This window comes from Mustelus asterias, chromosome 5 (genome assembly GCF_964213995.1).
Source record: "Mustelus asterias chromosome 5, sMusAst1.hap1.1, whole genome shotgun sequence".
Taxonomy (NCBI): Eukaryota; Metazoa; Chordata; class Chondrichthyes; order Carcharhiniformes; family Triakidae; genus Mustelus; species Mustelus asterias.
Genome location: NC_135805.1, coordinates 100498157 through 100520209, shown reverse-complemented (window position 1 = coordinate 100520209; position 22053 = coordinate 100498157). Strand labels below are relative to the sequence as shown.

Genomic DNA, 22053 nt, shown 5'->3' with positions numbered 1-22053 from the left:
CCTTGTTCTGCCATCCTTTGTGCCACCACATTAAGAGAAATGGGAGAAATGTCCCAAACCTTTTTTGATCTGATGCACTGAAATTCCAGCAGGAAATATACTATAGAGGATGATCATAACTTAGTTTTTGCATGAATACTTCAGGATAAGGTGAATTGATCTCAATACTGGATCTACAGAGTACACATTTGTCAAAAGTCTATTGATTTTCAATATTGCAGCAAGATTGCAAACTCCTATTTAGCTGCTGGACACAAATTAATACCCCTCTATCCATCACGCTGCCTAATGGGTCCTGAGATTTAGAAATCGCAAAGACCGAGGATGAGATTTGAGATTTTCCAGGCGCCGTGCAGCGTGTTTTCTGGTGGTGGAGGTGGCTCACCATTGGCTGCCGGTGGGATTTTCCGATCCCGCCGATGTCTATGGCATTTTGCGTGGCTCACTCGTCCTGCTGCCACAGAAGCTGCTATGGGCAGGGGCCTTCGGTGGGACTGGCGAATTGGGCCGGAAAATCTCCTTAAAGTAACTTTCACTGGAAGGAAATGAAAATTTATCTTCAAAAACTTTAACTTCACTGGTGGGGAAGCTTCTAGAAACAATTATTTGGGATAGAATTAGTAGTCACGTAAAAAAATGTTGGTTGATTGGGAAGAACCAGCAAGGATTTCTAAAGGGGAAATAGTGTTTAACTGCTTTTTTTTTGAGGGGTAACATAAAGGGTCATTGAGGGTTGATGCGGCGTACTTGGACTTTCAGAAGGCATTGAATATAGCCCCACACAACAGAGTTATGAGAAAAGTTATAGCTCATGGAATAAAAGAGACAGTAACAACGTGGATACAAAATTGGTTTAATAATAGGAATCAGAGAGTAATGGTCAATGGATATTTTTTGAGCTGGAGGAAGGTTTGTAGTGGTGTTCCCCAGGGATTCAGTATTGGGACCTTACTTTTCTTGATATATATTGAGGATCTACATTTTGGTGTGCAGGGGACAATTCTAAAGTTTGCAGCTGACAGACAACCTGGAAGCATTATAAACTGTGAGGAGGACAGTGTGGAACTTCAAAAGGACATAGACAAGTTGGTGAAATGGGAAGATAGGTGGCAGATGAAGTTATTTGCAGAGAAGTGTGAGATGATGCATTTTGGCAGGAAGAACATGGGCAATGTAAAATAAGGGATACAGTTCTTAACAGGGCATAGGAATGACCTGGGTGTATATATGTATAGATCATTGAAGGTGACAGGACAAGTGGAGAGAGCAGTTAATATTGCATACAATATCCTGGACTTTATTAACAGGTGCATAAAGTACTCTTCCGTTATTAGGGGCAAGGAGGTTATGCAGAACTTATTCAAGACACTGGTTAGCTGCCAGTCAGTCTGGACACCGTGGAAGAATGTGAACACATTGGAGAGAGTGCAGAAGAGGTTTACAAGAATGATCCCAGGGATGAGAAACTTAAGTTACAAGGATAGATTGGAGGTTGAGATTGGTCTCCTTGGAAAGAATATTAAGAGATTTGATAGAGATGTTCAAATCAATGAGGGGACTAGACTGAGTAGTTAGGGAGAAACTGTTCCTGTTAATAAAAGTATCAAGAATGAGAAGGCAAAGATTTGAAGTGATTTGTAAAAGAAACAAATGTGATGAAAGAAAAAACTTCACACAAGTGGTTCGGGTCTGGAATGCACTGCCTGGAAGTGTAGTGGAGGCAGATTCAACTAAGGCATTAAATAATTATTTGAATAGAAAAATTGTGCAGAATTATGGGGAAATGGCAGGAGAATGGTACAAAGTCAGAATGCTCATTTGGAGAGCTGCTGCACCTCCTTCTGCATTGTAACAATTCTGTGATCGACAAAATGGAAGATTGTGTGTTTCACAAAATAACATCGTACGACTATTTGTTTAAAAACAATTTCCAAATTCTGATACTGCACAACTATCACCGGATCAGTTCGAAGATTGTGTGACATCTCAATTATATATTCAGCTATTTTGAGGGTATTTGATCAATTTGATCAATCATAAACACAGCAGATTTATTTAGTCAAACAGCGATTGCATTTAATTCTCCAGGAAATGATATTAAGAAGTGATATCAGAGAATAAATCAATGCAATCTACTAAAAAAGTTCAGGATTTTCATTAAAGTGGTAACAAGTGTATCCTACAAATACAAAAGAATTAACATGTTAAATTTTCAGTTATCTCAATTTATTTTACATCCTTTCAATGAAATAACTTTTTGCTATTTTACTTGCAGCAGCTAAAGGTCAGTAGCAGTTTAACTATCAAATTTCTTTATTGAAAAAATAGGCTTGTCAACACACAACAGTGTGTGTACTTAATTCCACAGGTTGCAGTGTAGAAGTGCTACTTGAGGACTGTCACTTTTCAATGGCACTATTATACTCTACAATTGAAACTAAATAGATATTTGTCACATGTTTTTGACAACTTTAGTACTGTCAGCATGAGCAGGCCTCAATAATGCTAAGGAATGTTAAAGTTGGTCATTGTTTTGTGATTGCAAGGGAAGTCTGAATATTAACTTTAAAGCCTGAAGAGGTTGGTGATGGAGTCAATAAAATAAAAGTTCCTGAACTCCAACGTCGGTTGTCTGACACCAATTATTTTAAAAGTATCATTCTTAGATTATGACAAGGCCAACATTTATTGCTTATCTCTTCTTCAACTGCTGCGGCCCAAGTGATGAGGGTATTCCAAAGTGCTCTTAGGTCGGGATTTCCAGAGTTTGTACCCAGCAATGAAGAAAAAATGACAATAAGGCAAGAACTTCCGAGGAGTGACAATCACAATCCGATTGCTATTCTACTCCTGTTGACTTACACTGGGATGGAGCTGCACATTTCTGGCCCAGCCTTCCGACTTGGGCTGAATGAAAAATGTTGTGCAGTGGATTCCTGAGGTTTGCTGTGCAGTGCAGGAACTGCTGAAGCATCCTGAGAGGGGATGGCCTGAGCCAGTTATCCTAATTGCCAAGCAATTTCATGCAGGATTCTGAAACGAGTCTTAGATCACTCATTGACAAATGCAAGAGGCTTAATGCCTGTTTCAGCTAGGCGCCACAGTCACTTGGGCATGTGCCTTTTGGTATCCCAATGTTAAACAGGGTGAAGAAAGCTACTCACCAAAATTGGCTATTATTTTGCACATTTTACAAATATAAACTGTCTAAAAAGAGGGTTCTATTCATGTGCCTGACTGCATTGCTAAAAATATATTCAGGCACCATCTGTGACTTTAACTTTGTCTTTCAGATGCTGACCTGCCTGCTGTTCACTTCAAACATGTGTTCTGTGTGACATATTAGCAAGTATTTCAGATAAGTTTTACAATGAGTGCCTGTCAGATTTCTGCTGCAATTAGAAAACCAATGACCAATATTTCTTTTGTGCAGTGCATGTAATACTAACTCATTTTTAGGTCATTTAGACGACAAAAGCATTTAATAGTTTTATTTTTATGTGAAATGAAAATAATGTGCAAAATAAAAGCTGGTTTTGAACATGGTAATTGTCTCTGCAAAAAGGGAAAAATGAAATTAAAGAATCCAGTCTGTCAAATCGGTATTTTAGTAGGCTAAACTCTGAATTTGCAAATTTCCTGACTTTTGAAGAAGAATGCCCATAATATAGTGTGATACTTTCATGTTGCTTTAAGGAAGGACAGCAGTAAGATAAATTGATTTCTCATTGTTTTTAATCCATTTTAAGTTAGAATTCAAAATACACAGCAATATACAATGTGTCACAAACAATATCAAAGCTTTTATTACTCATATTAAACTGCAACAATAAATCATAGTGGAATAAAATAGCAAATCTCACCTAGGATGAACACTGTTTTAGTACTATGGAACTGAAGTGTCTTGCCACCATTTAAAAGGTTTGATCTTTAAACCAATGTCCCAACTTTACAGTTTAAAGTGGCAATATTACTTCTTTGGGGAATGCATTTAAGCCACATTTCCATTTTCCAGTGCATTTAAAATACCATTCAAAAACAGAATTTTGCCAAATAATTCCTCTGAAACTTATATTTAATGCTATAATGTGATGATCATGTATTCACAAAGTTGCTGACTTTCTAATACTGTGCTTGCAACTCTGCAACTTTAATTAAAGGCCGCACTACAAAATAAATGCTATGATAGTTATATTTCATTAGTACTGGAATTGAAACTCTATGGGCTTACAAGTAAAATGTTTGCCTGTTTAATAGGGATATTCTTGAATCTGACATCATAATTAAACCCATGCCACATACTACTACAAAATACAATGACCTTGAGTCCTTTTTGATATCTTACACTGCAGTAGTATTCACCTGGCTCAAATCGGTCACAGTGTTAAACCGTATCAAATTGTAGTGGCAGAGCTCTCAAGGCACCTAACGTCGCGTTGCCAAATGGATACAATCTGATGTAATTCACTTTCTCGCCACTTTGCCACTAAATTCTGTAGGTTATTTATACAAGTGTTAACTTGTACCAGTGGTGTTGGTAACAATCCATGAAAATATTTTCATTTTTCCACAGGTATGCAACATTAATTGCTAGAGTTGGACCTACATTACTACCACTCTTGGTCCAGGCAACTCTGCTGCCATTTTCCCAATAAAATACTTATTTCCAATGGAAATAGCTGAACATTTCTAGATTCGTAACTCATTTTCTAATTGTGTTTTAAGTAAAAATCTTATAAAATTTTAATACTCAAATAACTCCAACCTTATACTCTTTGCAAGTTACTCCATATGTAAAGGAGAGGCCTCATATACATATACAATGCTTCACACTAAAGAGTTTGAGCGTTTAGATCGCCAATAAAAATCAAACCAGCAAACTTTAAATTTGCTCTCATTTTAAAAATATATTCAGAAGGATAAAGGGCTATTTGAGTTAGAATCTCAAAAGTATAACGTGCAAGTAAAATATAATGCTTGGAGAGGGGAATTCATACTTGGTCCAAGGATATTTTCTTCAGTTCATGATGGTGGCCAGTCATCTCTTCAAGGAGATGAGAGCCAGCTTGCATGACCAAATAGGCAGCCTTTGAAATCCCTACTACCATTGTTACCCTAATAAAAGAAGATACAATTATTTTTTAAATTTAACAATGGTAAACCTGTGGTATAAATAGAATACATCGTTGGCTCGGATGTACTATAATTTATACTTTCACACATGATGCTGACTATTCATGACTTCATCAACTGTGGATTATTCATTCAGCCACATTTATGGAAACAACTATTACTATATGGGTTGCTGCGACACATTCCCTATTTGCAGAATACAGGTATGATAGATTATGTTATAATTCTTATTAAATTGCATTTAATTTATGTGTACTTCATTCACAGAATGCAACACATGAAATTTTATTGCTTGTATAAAAAATATGCTGAAATAGAAATATAGTTTTGCACCAGTGAAGGAGTTAAAGAAACAGACCCTCTTCTTATAGGCCTATATCATTTCCCTTAAAGTTAATTTGTTCATTCTCCCTTACTTTCATTTTACTTCCCCTAGTTATTTTTTGCAGTTATTATTCCAGATTTAATATTTGCCCTCAATCATTAAAATGATTTTTTTTAAATAATACTTTGTAACACTCTTCTATATAACATTTGGGCAGAAGATTGATTTTATCAGCTTGTAGTACATATTTGGCAATGACTGAAATTACATTCATCTAAGAGCATGTGACCTTATGCCAATGTTACCTCTTGCTCATCAAGTATATTTATCTTTTTGCATGTATATTGTATTCCCCCTTTTGCTTAACTGAAAGTGCACATAATGGGAAATGCACAACTTGATATATTTAAAATGCCCATTAAGTCCAGACTAGACTTAGAATCTTACTTACGTGTTGTGAAGCTCAGAAAGATCTGTAATCCATTAATGGCCTGATTTGAAATGCTAGCACAGAAATGATGCAATTAAAATGGTATGGCTTTTTAATGTTACTGCCTTTTCAAAATTTCATATTCTGTTCATTTTTTTAATGACAGATACGCTGGGAGAGTGTAAAAGTAATTCTTAAATTCCTTGCTGCAGGCTAGTGAAAGAGATGATATCTCTTCAAAGCTCAAAAGCATGTTTCCAACCAAACATGAGCACCAGATGGAACTAGGTGCAGATCTCGATGATCTATGCCCATAGTAGCTGACTGACCAAACACATGTAAGACAATTTGAAAAATCTGCAAGCTTGTGTGTTGATCTTTGTCACAGTAAGAACTGTTTCCCTGAATGCTAAGACACTAAACCACTAGCAAAATTTACAAGATTAGCAGATGTACCAGATCTTATAGTAATATAGAGAAATTCATACTGGAGCAAAACAGCATTGTACATCAATTCTGCCAAAAACAAACTGCACTTTGCAACATCAAATATAAGGCTGCAGGTATGCTTCATATTATGCTATGTAAAAATAAAAAACAAAATTGCCATTCACCAATTTTATTATAAAGGTCTTTCTTCATACGTTAAGTGATGAGGAGGGAATGGTTATGGTAAATAAGACAAATAAGTATTAACACCAACTTGTATTAAATTATGTAAACATGTACATCTTCTGAGGTCAGGACAGAGATCCTCTTGCCCAAGGAGTTACTGAACCTGAAGCATGGTCCGAATCTGTTTGGATGCTGATTCATCATTCAGGTGTCTTGTGGTGTACCTATGAAATATTCAATAATATATTCATCTTATTCAACAAATCAACCAACCATGGTAAACAAAACAATGCTTAGCAAGCCAAGATTTTCAGTTGTTACTCTTGTGAGGATGTGCTCATATCTTTGCAGCACTGGGAACTAAAATATAAATTTTTACATTTAGCATTTTCTCTTCTTCCTATGGGAAGTACTGCAGCACATAAATAAACAACATATAATGCAGTAAAGTTCTCAGGGATTTTACTAAAATACGAAAAAATATGGACACCTTAATTTTCATCAAAAACTATTTTTCCATTTATTCCAGAATTTCTTTTTACATTGATAAACATCTTTGCCAAAGTTTAAATAGAATTTGGATATACATTAGGTGCAATATAAATATCAAATGATTCAAAAGTAAACCACCAGCAAAGACACGAGGCTATGGCAACGTTCATTAATGTAAGGAGTCTGGCTTTAAATCAACTTTAAAACAAAACTGTTGATAATCCCTTACAGATGGGATACCAAGAAATAGCTGTTCTGGAAGGGAATTCTATACAGCAGGGTGCCCCTCTAGAGATCAGGGCTGAAGAACATAAAAACTGGCGCAGGGCCCTCAAGCTGGTTCCAGCATACTATCGATGTCTGATCTGTACCTTAATTCCACCAACATGCTTTGGCTGCAGAACTACCCAACAAAGATTTAGCCCATTCAATCCCTTTAATGATTTTAAATCAATTAGATGACTCATCAACTTCTATACCAAGGAATATTGCTCTGCATTAAACAGGCTGAAAGGCTGGGGCCAACCCTGCCCTGGCTGTTTCCGGGGCCCTAATCCAACTTTATGCCAATCAGGCAATTGACTGCAAGGCTTTGGGGCTGCTGTCCTTTAAGGTTGGAATTCCTGCCTCCAAAACTGCTGCTCAATTGAAGGCCGCAGCTCTTCAATCCCAGAAGCATCACTGGGAGAGGTGGCCAGGGCAGTTGGTCGATAATGGCAGGAGGTTGTTTTCACAAGGACTGACATTGTCACCATGGGGCCCCTAATGGGCGACAGGTGCTCACGTACCCCCTCACCCACTGGCAGCGAGGCTGCCAACTTTTACTGGATGGGATTTGCCCATGTGGCGGAGGGGGTCCCTGTCTCATTGGGTTGCAAGTGACAGCAGAAAGAGGTTCTTGTGGCCTTTAATTGGTCACCTAAGAGCTTCAAATTGTCCTCTGGGTGAGAAGCTGGCTCAATCTTCCCACCACTCAGGGAAACGCACGGAAACAGGAGGATGACAGGCACTCCACCATCGCCCTTCCTACTTTTCCTTTCGATTTTATTCCACCCAACATATGTAATACCTGTCCTGAGTGTGTGTGCAACGCTGCCCGTGGACACCTAAATTAAGAAAGTGCTCCATTCTTGAACAGAAACATTTTTATCTCAAACGAGCAGAAAAATTCAGCAATATCACTACTGTATTTAAAACTGGATGTGTATTGGAACAACTTGCATCTTAATCTGGATGAAAGTCTGCAGTTTGCCTATCTCAAGATATGTTCACCATATTTCTCAATATACTACAAGTGAAACCCAGGAGCCTGAGTTTTCAAATGGGCTCAAAACTTGATATGCAAAATGCATCATATAATATCACTAACTGCTGGACGTGAATCAAGCCATATTCTTTAAAGCAAATACTAGCAGATTCAGCAAGGTACGTCCTGTCATCCCTGAAACTGCTATTCCCTTTAGAACTCTCATGTACCTCACAGATGAAGTTCAATCCTAAATTTTGCCTCCAACAATATACACAATATTGTTGTACCACATTTTTCCCCAGTACATTGGCTATGGTAAGCTTAAAGGAGTCCTAGGGGTGCACTCAAGGCTGCCCTTTAGCGATAAAGGATGAGAAAAGGGGAAAGATAAAGAAACACTCAATCTGAAATGCTGTGTGCAGTTCTTATATATTAAGCTGGTAGGAATGATTTTACGATTTTGTTGAAAAGAAGGTTGAGTTACTACAATGGAACTCTATTGAATGCAACAGTTTAGAATGAAGGATAGCTTTGCTTAAAGTCAGACTTGGGTTTCATCAGGTAAATGCATCAGTACAACTACATATGATGGAAAAATTGAGATGTGATCATTTACATGCCCAAGGGCTAAAACTGTATGGAACTGCTAGATATTAGATACGAGTATAAAGCAACTAACGATAAAGCAAATTACATTGATTCAGCTGTGGGAAAAGTGAGAAACTGTACAAGTGCGCCTTAATATTGCATCTTAAAAAAAACTATAGCTCAGAACTACATCGGATTGCTCTCAGCTCAAACATTCCCGACTCGACACTCCTCCCCTTTTCTTCTGGGTGCTTCCAAGTCCAGCTTTTGCAGGGGTGCAGCATGCCTGGGACAGCTCCAGCATAGTGGATTAGAGTTAGCAAGGATGGGGGAAAACAGGACACCATTTATGGAACCAGAAGTTTAAAGGTCCAGTTTGAATGTTAGTGAATGGATGAATGGGTAGAAGTTGGCAAGTGCGGGGGGAAGGGGACAGGAGGGTAGTCAGATCAGATTTGGGAGGGGGGGTGGATAGTCAGGTCTTGTCGGTAGGACAGTTGGTGGGTCAGGCTGGGTGATTGGGCGAGGGGGTCAGTTCTGTCATTTCTCAGGTGTTCCAGCAGGTTTTAATCTGGCTAATATTTTCTGGGTAACTATTCAGGTAAGTCCCAAGTCTCCAACTCTAACTCAGAGTGGAGATATTCATGGAGGGTCCGGCGGATTAGGAGAATTGCTCATCCCAGTTATTTCCGATGGAGGTCAGCACGTCAGGACTTCCACAGGGTTATTTTGTGTGTCTCACTCATATGCCCAGTCTCAGACTATCCAGAGATCAGAAGATTTAGGCCAATAAGACATAACAATCATACATTTTCTAATCAGTTAGGAAAAAAAATAGATCTTACCTGAGTGCATTCAGAAGACCCTCCACATTGTTTGGTGGCTGCTCTTTCAAAACTTTTATGCATCCTTTCATCTGAGATTCAACAGAAGCAACATTAAGTAATACTGACATTTAATATATTTCTTTGGTGAAGTATTAAACTATCATCTCTTTAGGCTGCAAGTGTTTTAATGTAATGCCCAGTTGTGGTCTTTAATATGCTGGAAGGTTTTAAACAATCCATCTTTTCAAAGATTTTATTTCAAATCAAATATACTCCATTAGAATCCCATTAAAATGCAATCCCATGAAGCTCAAAATTAATCTCAATCTCCAATGGGAATCACCCATTTCCTGATAATGATCTGGATTTCCATTTAACGATCTGAATTTCCGTAAATAGCCTTTACTGTAAATTTATCAAATGAGTTGACAAATCAACACAATTACATAGAATGTGTAAGATCAAAAATGTATTGATATAAATGCTGTATTGTTGTATTGCATGCTGCCTGACACTAACTAAATGTATCTCTCTGGTACATTAGCAAGATACGGTGAGCAATACTACTGAAACACCTTATAAGAAGAGGGCCCAGGTACATTTGCTTTAAAAAATTCAATCTTTATTTTTTCCAGATTCCTGTTTTTCCTCCTCTTTCCTATTTAAATTATATTTCCTTTTGTAGAGTGTACCAATGACATTACTTTATAGATAGAAGTTGGTGCTTTTACATCTGACTAGCTCTCCTTTTCAGGACATTATTTTTCGATCCACTCACACTGATGCTTAATGCAAACACTGTTAAAATGCTGTCTGTTCTTATGTTGATTTAGAAGTTGAACATCAAGCAGCAAATAGGTGGAACTGGTAACTGATTGGTAACATCAGCCTGGCAACAGGCTATCCCTGTCTACAAAGTACTTGCACCTCCAACTCACTCACAAATTGGAATCCAGTTATTTGATATGGTTGTCCAATGTGTTAAGAGTCCAGAAAGCCAGTTGGTGAAGGGTAGTTAATATTATTTGGAGTGAAATATTACACATATATACCTAACTCAACCACTCCCAGTTTCCATGAGTGTCTCTTTACGAATGTGCAAGTGAAACCCCAATTAAAGCCCTCCACCTTCATATAATTAAACAGAAGTGATATAAAATTAATATGATGTGAGGATTGACAGAAGCAAACTACATTTCTCAACTACACAAAACAGAACCAAAATTGTAAAGTGCCAAAATTGGAGGGAAAAAAATCTTCTATCCACTCGCCACTTGGATACTCCTTGTTTGTTTTGTATTCAATCTCAAGTTGGTAGTAAAGATTGCAATGTCTATCAGAGTTGGCTATGTGGAAATTGGACAAGGGACCAGAGACTCCTGCCCAAGATCAGTGAGCATTTGGCTGCTTCTTCAAATTTTCCTTCCTGCCCGCAGTGAGTCCTGCCCAGAACTCCCGACTAATGTAACCAAGTGAGAAAATTTCCAAAATGTCATCAATGGATTTATCTGTTTTTCTTAAGAAATACAAAAAGAGATCAATGAAGGAACCTGGCTATTTCTAGTTTGGGGAGAACCAATGGGAATGATCATGGATATAGAGAATGCATAAGGTCGATATGATTGGCTCGGTGTTCTAGTGCACATGTCACAAAAAGTTAATATGCAGTACAACAAGTAATTAAGAAGGCTAATGGAATGATATTCTTTATTATGAGAGGAATTGAACAAAGTAGTAAGAATGTTATCCTTCAGTTATACAGGGCATTGGTGAGATAACTGGACAATGGTGACACCGCGTCGCAAATATTATGTGCAGTTTTGGTTTCCCTATTCAAGGAAGGATATATACATATTGGTGACAGTTCAGTGATGGTTTACTAGATTGATACCTGGGATGAGCGGGTTGTCTTATAGGATCCTGACAGTGAAGAAGGAGGCCATTTGACTCTCTTACCCAGGCCCATCTAACCCAAACTCCTGCCCTATTCCTGTAACTCCATGGATTTACTCTGCTTATTCTCCGAACCTAATCCTCCTAACATCTTGGGACACCAAGCGGCAATCCATCAAACCTGCACATCTTTAGACTCTGGGAGGAATCTGGAGCGCCTGGAGGAAATCCATGCAGACATGGGGAGAACGTACAAACTCCACACACACAGTCACCTAGGGCTGGAATTGAACCCGGGTCCCTGGTGCTGTGAGGCAGCAGTGCTGACCACTGTGCCACCCTGAGGATAGGTTGGACAGTTTGGGCTTGTTTCTACTGGAGTTTAAAAGAATGATTAAGTATACAAGATCATGAATGGTCTTGACAAGGTGGACATGGGAATGATGTTTCCTCTTGTGGGTGAGTTCAGAATTAGGGACACTGTTTTAAAATTAGGGGGTGCCTTTTTAGGACTAAAATTAGGAAACATTTTTGTCTTAGAAGATTGTGCGACTTTGGAACTCTGCCTCAGAAGGCGATGGAGGCAGGGTCATTGGATAGATATAGATTTTTGTTAGGCAAGGGATTCAAAGGTTATCAGGGGTAGATGTGAATGTAGAATTAGAAACACAAACAGCTCAGCCATGATCTTACTGAATGGCAGAGTAGGCTCGAGGGGCCGAATGGCCTACTTCTGCTCCTATTTCATATGTTTGTATTGCCATCAGAACCGATCAGTAATTGTTGGGGACATGGAGCTTGACAGGATTCAAGGCAGCATTTTCCAATTGCATAAATGAAAGCAAAGGTGTAACTGGTGTCAATAAATATCAACAATGAAAATTAGATTTTGGGATTTCACATTTTACAAGCATCATTTATTTTAAGACCCAATAAAACACAACCACCTTGTTTCTCATTCTTGTACTATAATGATGCTTATTTTCTCCCATACATATTTCCTTACATCAATTTTTGATGTTTTTGCAAATGCTCCCACAGGGTGTACATGATCGTAAAGTATGATGACACCGACCATCACTCTCATACAGAACAGTAGGGTTTCATCATTGGTGAATCTGCTCTTGTACTCCCTAGTTAAAAGAAAAAAGAATAAACTCCAACTTGAAAATAATGTTTACAATATTGAATAATTAACTGCTTTACAATATTTCTCTATTGTTACCAAGAAAAGTGGGTTACTTATGAATCACACATGAGACATTTAAAATTTCTTCAGTTTTCATGATAATGTTGCTTAGCTAATTTTAAAAAAACTCGCTGTCAACCAGTGAAGGAAAGAAACACACATCTGCACATATTTAGCATCTTAGGTCATTAAAAAAAAAATCATAGTGTGCTTCATGTATAGATTTTCTAACTGGCACTTTAAGGTACATGTTGCTACATTTTTTGCTTCTGGATCATTATAATAGACTGCTTTTCTACAATTCACTGCAACACAGTTTCAGCACAATTCCAGAGCGCAAATGCTATTAGTACTCTTTGAATATACAAAAAAGTCAAAAAAGGTTAGACTAATTGTTTGTACATCTCGCTGTTATTCAACCCCTGACATGCATAGTCCTGTGCCGACAGTGGGTTCTGCACCTGGAAGTCGGCGGCCTTCTAACTTCCACCGTAAACATGCGCCTGATGATACGCCAATTGCTGCCAATTAGTGGCAAAGGTGGGTTACAGACGTTCATCCCACACAATAGGAGCTGGAGGGCGGGATGTTTGGTCTGAGGCTGGAGGTCGTGACCCGCAACCAAGACACAGCCAGTCCTTTAAAGGGCCTCCTGGCACGGGTCAGTGTTAGGTGACTCTTTGTATGATATTAGAGCAAACGTTTTCTACAAAAGGAACTGTGGATTTTGTATTCTATCCAGGTGAGTCAACTTTAATTAGTGCTTTGGTCTGCCGGACACGTGAAGCCCCACTGTTACCCAAAATGTAATAAATGAGCAAGTCTACCAGCTTTAGACATTTAGTAGTTGTCCATTAATTTTATATTTCCGTGCATAGATGTCTGCACCATCAGAACATGGGGAAAGGCACTCCAGAAGAGGCAATGCTGCACCTAAGTTCAGCGAGGCTGCTCTTGCGCACTCCTCCATGTAGTCAAGGGGAAACATGAGCAGCTCATTCCGAGCGGTGGGAAGAGGAGGTAGATTCGTGCATGGCAGGAGGAGGCGGAGATGGTGTGCAATATGGACGAGGAGGATCTCGCCTCCTGGCCATATTATTTCAGTCAGAGTGGTTGTTAATTGCCCCAGCAGGCATTTAAATTGATATTTAAATAAAGCGGGTGGGTGGGTTCTTGGCTCTTTGACATGCCCACGTGTGGTATTATTTGAGACTGGCATGATGACATCAGGAACAGCGTCCAATGTCATCACGCCACATAATATGCTTCGTAAAGCGGGAAACACCCACATTCCATTTCGACTCATATGAGACAATCTGCAGGCAATGTACAAAATATCTGCCATAGCTGCTCTACTATTTATATAGATTCTCTTTTAGAGAAGCCAGAAGCAGTCTGTATAACATGATCTCAAGTCTAATAAACAGAGATGTCACAATAATTTGAAAATATAAAATACTTTCTACTTCTGATCATACTTACGGTGTTTCCAGCATGACTTTGCATACGCTAGCCATTGTACTTAAACAATCAGTTGTATTTTCTATCGGTAGAGTCTTGTTCTAAGAACATAAAAATAAACAATTGCAATTTAAAATACAAGAATCCACCTACAGTCCTGAATGTTGCGCAATATTAACAGAAGCATTCACTGACCGTTGTGAAACTCAGCTTTCCTTGTTACTTTATTTAACAACTACTGACATTCAAGACACTTAGCTCTCAATTACTTCCAGTCAGACTGAATCATTATAGATAGTCACCATTCTGATTACTTTCCATTTTGGGTGACAGATTTTCTGAGTCTGGTTCCTGAGCACATGTTGAACAGCTCTGGCTAAGACTCTTTGTTAAATTTCAGCTTGATTTCCAAAATTTGCAGATTAGGAAATTATATAAAATAGAAAAGCTTCTATTTTTATAGTGGGAGTTCACATCAGTGGCCGGGATTCAAAATCCAGACTGGGGTCTAGCAAGGCTGTGTAATCAAGAGAATCCCTACAATGCAGAAGTTGGTCACTTGGCCCATTGAATCTGCACCGACCTTCCGAAAGAGCACGCGACCTACGCCCACTTCCCTGCCCTATCCCCATAACCCCACGCGCATTGATCATAATCAATCAATTTAATCTGCCCATCTTTGGACTGTGGTAGGAAACCGGAGCATCCGGATGAAACCCACGCAGACACAGGGGCAACATGCAAACTCCACACAGTCACCCAAGGCCGGAATTTAATCTGGGTCCCAGATGCTGTGAGGCAGTAGTCCTAACCACTCTGCCACTGTAATGGCCCCTATATACATTATAATTTACCTGACTATTCACCTCATCAAAGATCAACTGCCCTCTGGTCACAGTATTAAATGCCTGCTAAATGGAAAACTCTTAACCTCAGTTGCCTCCATGCCAAAACTGTACGGACTGCCATAGACATATATGATCTACAGTTTGCTTAAACCTGCAGTATCACTGTCCACTCCACCAGATTTGCAAGTTACTCTCGATCTCTTCAATTCTGAATACAAGAAACAGCCTGTCCTTGATTGTTGCCAAAACAAAGCTCATATCAATCCTGACCTGCTCAGCCGAATAGTCCATCTCCCATATTTGTTGAAGAAGACACTCTGGAATAAATTGAACACTTTTCAAACCTTGGCAGCTATCAGTCAAAAGGCCACTATTGGTAGGGAGATCCAACATCAATCAGCTGTGTCAGCACAGCCTTCTACAACAATGTCAGTGAATGTTTGACAACTAAGACCTCCACAAGTCAACAGAAGTTCTAGTGTGGAGAGCAGTTATCATCACTACCCTCTACACTGCAGTGAGATCTGGACTGTGCATCAGTGATAAAAGGAGTTCTAGAGAAATTCCATCAGCATCGCTGTGCATTGTGGAACATCCTGCCCCATGTACCTACAGATGTGTGGGTTAAAAATCAGTCTGTTCACTCGTAAGATGACCAATGGCAGAAACCTGCAACCCCTTGGTAGAAGTCATCCTTGAATCGACGAACAACGAACATTGACTAATTGGATTTGTATTTATTTCTAAATACATATTTTGGGAAGTAAATTACACTATAAACACATTTATTTATCTCTCCTATTGAGGTTCCCTCATCCCCTGTAATATTTCCTTGGTGAGTGATTTTCTAAATCATAAAAAGTTCCCAAGAGTAACTTAAAATAGCTCATCCGCTAATTCACTTGTTATTCCTCTTTCTGAGAATTATCTTGCTTTTTTTTTTGTTGTCCTAACACACAAATCATGAACTTTCATTCAACCAATCCCTGGTGCAGCAATCTAGCATGCCACCTGGAGGTACGGTGCCTCAATGTTGTGAGATATTCATAATAGTTGCATAGTTCTTGTGGATATAGTCCAATAGCAAACTCCTTTTTCTACAACTGCAGAAGTACAGTTAATGCTCAGATGAGCATTATTCACCTTATTGTAGATCAAATATCCTCTGGTGTCACTTCCTAAATGGAACCCTCAGTTGCCTCCATGCCAAAACTAAACTGACTGCCATAGATATACATGATCTAGTTTGCATCACTCCACTAGATTTGCAAAATAATTCCGCCAGGATAAAGCAATTATTACTAACTTATAAATTAGTCCAGTAACTGATCTAGGTACATACCTCTGATACAAATTTGGTTGTCGCATCACTTAACGTTTTTAGCATTGGCGTCGCTTCTGCATAAAATAAGGACATTCTGTTGGCCATTTCATTGTTTACTTCATTCTCAGCATCTAGCTGCTCAATCAGAATAAAAAGAGCATGGATTAAGTTCCAAGACATGTAAACCTATTTCACTAATTACATCTTGGCCTATAAAATACTCTACTCACATGCATATTGTTAATCCTGTTACGACTAATTGTCCGTCTGTAATAACTAAAGTCATTCTGGATGGCTGGATTTTTCATCTAGGACAAGAAAACAAAAGGGTGTTATAATTTACCATTATTTTTGCATTTCTGTAAAATAAATTTTTAAAAAATCAGACATCATGCATTTCTAACCTTAAGTTCATCAAAGCGGAGAGTAAAATGCAGAATTTCTGCAAATTGTTTGGCTAGAGCTTGCTCACGTTCCAGATGTTGAGTTGGTGTGTACGGTGGATAGGTCAAAGACTCCAAAAGACTTTGTAATGCTTTTTCTATGTTGAGAATATAATAATCAGTTGTGAAAGGAGTTTGCATTTTCTAACCATGAACTAAAATTAAGCAATTATAATGAGTTTCAGCAATTGCCATGATTAGGAAACCAGGCTATTCAAAGCTCCAGTTTAAGCAGATGTAGCAGTAACAAAAGCAACTGCGTAGACATGAGACTAGTTGTGGTCTCAAGGTAGCAATACGATTTTAAAGCAGCTGTAGATGTGAATCTTAGTGCAACCTAACTGTGAATTTGGTTAGGACCTGCCCCGATTTCAGGAACAATGCTTGCATAGACTACCAATAAAAAAGCTAATGTTCATTTATGTGGTGTACTGAGAGATTTGCCTGAAGACTCAAGATGGAAAGCCCACAAGTGTTACTGGTGTCAGCCGTTTACCTTTGCCACTGCTATCACCCAGAAAACCAATCTTCTAGGGAAGTTCTGAACTATCTAATGGCAGCGTTGTTACTTAGTTTGGTTTACAGGGCTGCATTGGATGACGTGTGCCCCATCGGATGCAACTCTGGAAATTAAGTGTGACAAGTAGCATCAGATAAATAAGGTAAGTGTCGTTGAGCTTCTCTTCCCTATCTGGTATAGAGACAAAAAAATATGGAAAATTCAAAAGCTTACCCAATCTTATAGAGAATTCATAGAATCTCTTAAGCCTCCCAACCAATGGACACACTGAACTCCACGCTCTGTCCTGAAGCTGACCATCACCGGGGTTTTGGATTGCCTGGTGTGAGAAGTTACATTGCACAACATTACACTTTAAATTTTTGGCTATTAATAATTTGTGGCATCACTTTATATGATGTGTACCTTGAATTGCCATGTGACAATGCCATTTGATAGAATGTTTATTGTCCTTAATGTCAATATTAGTTCTTCTTAAGTTGAAAACCTGAGCAATGTTGTTATTTTATTCCCACAATAGAACATTAGTTCATTATAAAAAAGTAGACTATACATTAAAATGGTGATGCTTTTTTCAGGTACTTGAAAAGTACTTGAACATTTTCCCAAGATATACAACATTGATAAATAATTCTAATCACATTTATGTGGACAGATGGAGCCATAGTACTTTAGATGTTTCATACTATGAGATCAGTATGTTTAAACAGGCTGCATAGCTTCTGAAAAACAGTCAGATAAAAAGCCAGTTTGTTCTATAACTTTCTATAGATGTTCCATATTTAAATGTAGAATGCTATAACTAATCTTTACAGAAATCAAAATAAATCAACACTCTGCACTATCATGCTAAAAGTTAATCGACACTTGTATATGAATGAACATTGCTGGCATACATCTCTTATCTCTTGTCCAGCCCCTTTGTAAGCCTGAAGCTCAGTTAGAATGCTTTCAGAATCCTGCAGCACAGCATTCACCTGGTTCCAAATCTCCCGCTCTCCATCTGTGGGTTGTGCATCTACACAAAAATGAGAAGTTTTGGATCATCAAATTAAATAAGTTATCTTAAATGTTTAATTTCACACTATAAAGAGTAAGATTCACTCAGATTCCAACAAGAATGCCTTGGTGATTTTTGAATTAAATGCTGTTAAATGCAGCGTGGGTTTAGTAAAAGAGCATAATATAGCTGCTACCTAATTTTAAATATTCACATCATGTATATTTAGATAAAGTAAAATGCAAATCTGTCTGTTTGGACCTTTCAGTAAATGAGGAGATTCAGGTAATGCAAATTATTATTCTCTGAAAAAGGGTCATGCGGACTGAAAACATTAACTCTATTTTCTCTCTCCACAGATGCTGCCAGACCTGCTGAGTTTTTCCAGCATTTTCTGTTTTTGTTTCAGATTCCAGCATCTGCAGTATTTTGCTTTTATTTTAATGCAAAGTATTAGTTTCAATGATATTAGGTAGATCAACGTTACCTCATATGAATTTGAACTAATTAGAATTTAGACTCGTTACTGATACCAATGTCAGTAGGGACCAAGATATTTCATTTTTCCTATCCATATATATCAAATCAATCCAATTTTTGTCTCTGGGGTCTGGACTACTGAACTGGATGGTAGGACTTTTGTTCAAACAAAGGTGTGTAGCTGTCAGTAGGCACTTCTCTTCATTATTTCCATTAAGTTTTCACAAAATGCCTTTTTCCTCTCAGTGACCAGTGTTAAAAGTTTTTAATTCAATTCATCGAGTAATAATAAAACTTTAAATCATTAAAGTATACATTCTTGCATCAGAGTTAGGCAACAAGGTGATGTGTGCCAGAAATTATTATACTAATTATATTTTTACTGGAATGAATTCAGCAGAATGTTCAAATGGAGTGCCTTGTGTTGTATACAAGCCTGAAATTTACTGTGAAATCTTGTTACAAAAGGTAACCATGTATGGTTGTGTGGAACTAACCAGTTAATGTAAGTTAGAGATTTTTCCAATTAAAATTTGACGTTGGATTTAATTGCAGCTCTTTGGTCATTATTTACCACATATACTCAGGGCAGTTTCAGTAATATTTCATTTGAAACATTATCAAAGGTAAGGAGATAATGAGCAGTGCTAATTATTTTAATCCCAAGATTGACAACTCACACCAGTGGAAAGGAATACCAGCGGTGTTCATTACCACAAAATAATTCGTACCATATGAGGCACTTAGAATCATATTTTCCCCTACCCATGCCCACCTAATTTGGGAGAGCAGGATAATCAAGCCTGCAGACATAGGTTTCCGTGCAGCTACAACCCATGTTTGAACAATCCTTTCAGTTTTACCACCCTTGTGGAAAGTTAGAAATCAATGCTAAATCATCAGAATTAGTTACTATCAATATGCATTACCAAGCCACTTGAAATAGCTAAGATGACTCTTCCCGCCCCCCCATGAAAGCTGCCTCTTTTTACATGTTAAAAGGGGAAAATGTTGCAGAGCACAAGCAATATTTGGCATGAGGGAAGTAATCAGGAAATATGTTGGATGCCATCTCAAATTTAAGCTGCCTGCAGATTCCAATAGAGTACAGTATGTGGTGATAACTGAATATAAATAGAGTAGTAACTTAATCATGTAACATAAAATGGTTAGTTTTAATCAATTTTAAAAAGCCCCATTCAAATGTTTTGTGCCTGTCTGTAATTTTCAACTTTTTTACTAGTCATTTTATCTGCCTAATATCACCAATCATTAATTTTTTCTGCCTTATTAATGTAGCTACCTATCCTTCCAGATTCAATAAACAGGGAACTGTAATCAATTACATGTCACAAAAAATAGTGCAGCTACCAAGTCAGTTCCTGTCAATTTTATCTACGAGCACAAGATAACATTACAAAGTGACTGATGCAAAATGCCTCTCTTGCAAACTTTCCCTTTCTCTAATCTCAAGCCACCCACTTCCCCAGCCACTCCTTGGACACAGCCTGTGTGACACCTACTCCATGTGTGACTCAGAATCACCATCAAACCCACCATTTTATTTTTTCCTTCTGCTCCTTTGACCTGCCCTGGAAACCAATTTCTCTGAAACTGTACCCTTCAGATTTAACTAGGCAGACAAAAAACAGCAACTTCACCAGTAAATTGCAATTAATCTACAGAAGATTATCAAGCTTCCTGCAAAGTATTCAATGTTGCACTGATTTATTCATTTTTATTTTGTTTATTTTTAAACTTGAGTTCAAGAAGTAGCCCAATCCTTAAAGATCTGCCAGCATTGCAACTCGGCATGCATTTAAATACATGTCTATACACCTTCTTATCAACTTTATGTCATAAAAGCTAAATTAATGAGGTTTGAATGGAATTTGCAATGTGCTAAACAGCATGCAGGAGGACTCACCAGGCCATTCCAATGGCACTTTCTTTTATTCAGTTTGAACAAATGCTATATGAAACAATGTAAGGATTTGATGTTTAAAAAAATCAGCTTTTCAAACATTGAAAGAAATAGATCTTTGTACTGGAATTTTTGTGAGAGGAATAAAGTGCATCAATACTCCAATGGGTGTGGCTTACAAGTGAATAAGCACTTGATATGTGCAAATATAATTTCTGCACAAAATAGGACAAGGTGCTCCAAAATCTGAGAAGTTTACTGGATTAGCACAAGGCAGTTAGATTCCAGTACGTATATCTATATTCCTGAGCAGCACATTGCCCTATCAAAATAGAAGAGGAACCCTCTACATTATATCAAGCCACATAGGCTGTGATGAGTCATTTCTGCGAGGTATCACCGTATACTGTAGTATACCAATTTATTTAAATCATGCAGAAATATATAATACATAATCAGAATGGAAAAATTGATAGACATCTACATTTTATATTCAAACCTCTTGCAAATAAATAGCAGAATTAAATTTAAGTGTATATTTATTGGGTGATTAGAGACTGCACATTACACATCTAAAATTTGCATGAAGCTTCAGTGAAATCCCTAAAATAATTAGATGAATTATACAATAGTAAGTGAAGAACTGCAATTCCATATGGCAAGCCTCACCGCTGAGCACATTTTTCCACACTGATATTAGATATTTGACTTGTTTTTTTAAGAGCATATCCTAAGTCAACCCAAGTTAAATAATTAGAAATTCCAGTTGAAAAATCATGCATTGCATAGTGTCATCCAAACATCATCCAAGGGGCATGCAAGGAACAAAATGTGACTATCACTACTTCTATGACCTTAAAAACCTGTCTGATGTTCATCAACAAACCATTATCCAATTTGTGAGGCAAAGTAACTTGAGACTACATACTTTTCCACATATAATTCCTCATACTAATTTAAAATGTTCAAAATTTCACAAAATCACAGATAATTAAGCACACCTTTCTTTGAATCAAACAATAAAATGGATCATGGACAAATGATAACATTTTGATTTACTATAGGACCTAACAAGTAGCAAGCTGTTTAATGAGATGAAAGCCATAAAAATTTAAAATCACATGCCCAATCAATGGAGTGAATATTTTTAATTTTAATGGAAGGAATTTTTAGTTTCATACAGTCCAAGTGCCAAGTCTTTAATTTGGTAGTTTTCATAAAACAGAGTCAGATTCAGTTCCAATCCAAATGACTATAACCACAATAGCACCTTCACTAAACTTTGTGATTTGAGCTCCTTTTATATTAGAAG

General features: G+C 37.7%; 1 protein-coding gene across 9 annotated transcripts in view; it reads right to left on the bottom strand.

The window, feature by feature from the left end:
* Positions 1 to 3719: 3719 nt before the first annotated feature.
* fam49a (family with sequence similarity 49 member A) overlaps positions 3720 to 22053 on the bottom strand; it is a 210735-nt gene continuing 192401 nt past the window's right edge. For 5 of the 9 annotated variants that reach the window (XM_078213103.1, XM_078213097.1, XM_078213098.1 and 2 more), the window contains 9 exons: positions 18234 to 18355; positions 17551 to 17656; positions 16779 to 16915; positions 16605 to 16682; positions 16393 to 16509; positions 14224 to 14303; positions 12559 to 12685; positions 9678 to 9748; positions 3726 to 6727 (listed from right to left, as the gene is read on the bottom strand). In XM_078213103.1, the coding sequence (XP_078069229.1) occupies positions 6658 to 6727; positions 9678 to 9748; positions 12559 to 12685; positions 14224 to 14303; positions 16393 to 16509; positions 16605 to 16682 (543 nt within the window). In that variant the 5' untranslated portion in view covers positions 16779 to 16915; positions 17551 to 17656; positions 18234 to 18355 and the 3' untranslated portion in view covers positions 3726 to 6657. Of the gene's footprint in view, positions 6728 to 9677; positions 9749 to 12558; positions 12686 to 14223; positions 14304 to 16392; positions 16510 to 16604; positions 16683 to 16778; positions 16916 to 17550; positions 17657 to 18233; positions 18356 to 22053 lie in introns of all 9 variants that reach the window. The other 4 variants (XM_078213101.1, XM_078213099.1, XR_013497783.1 and 1 more) reach the window with 3 other exon arrangements.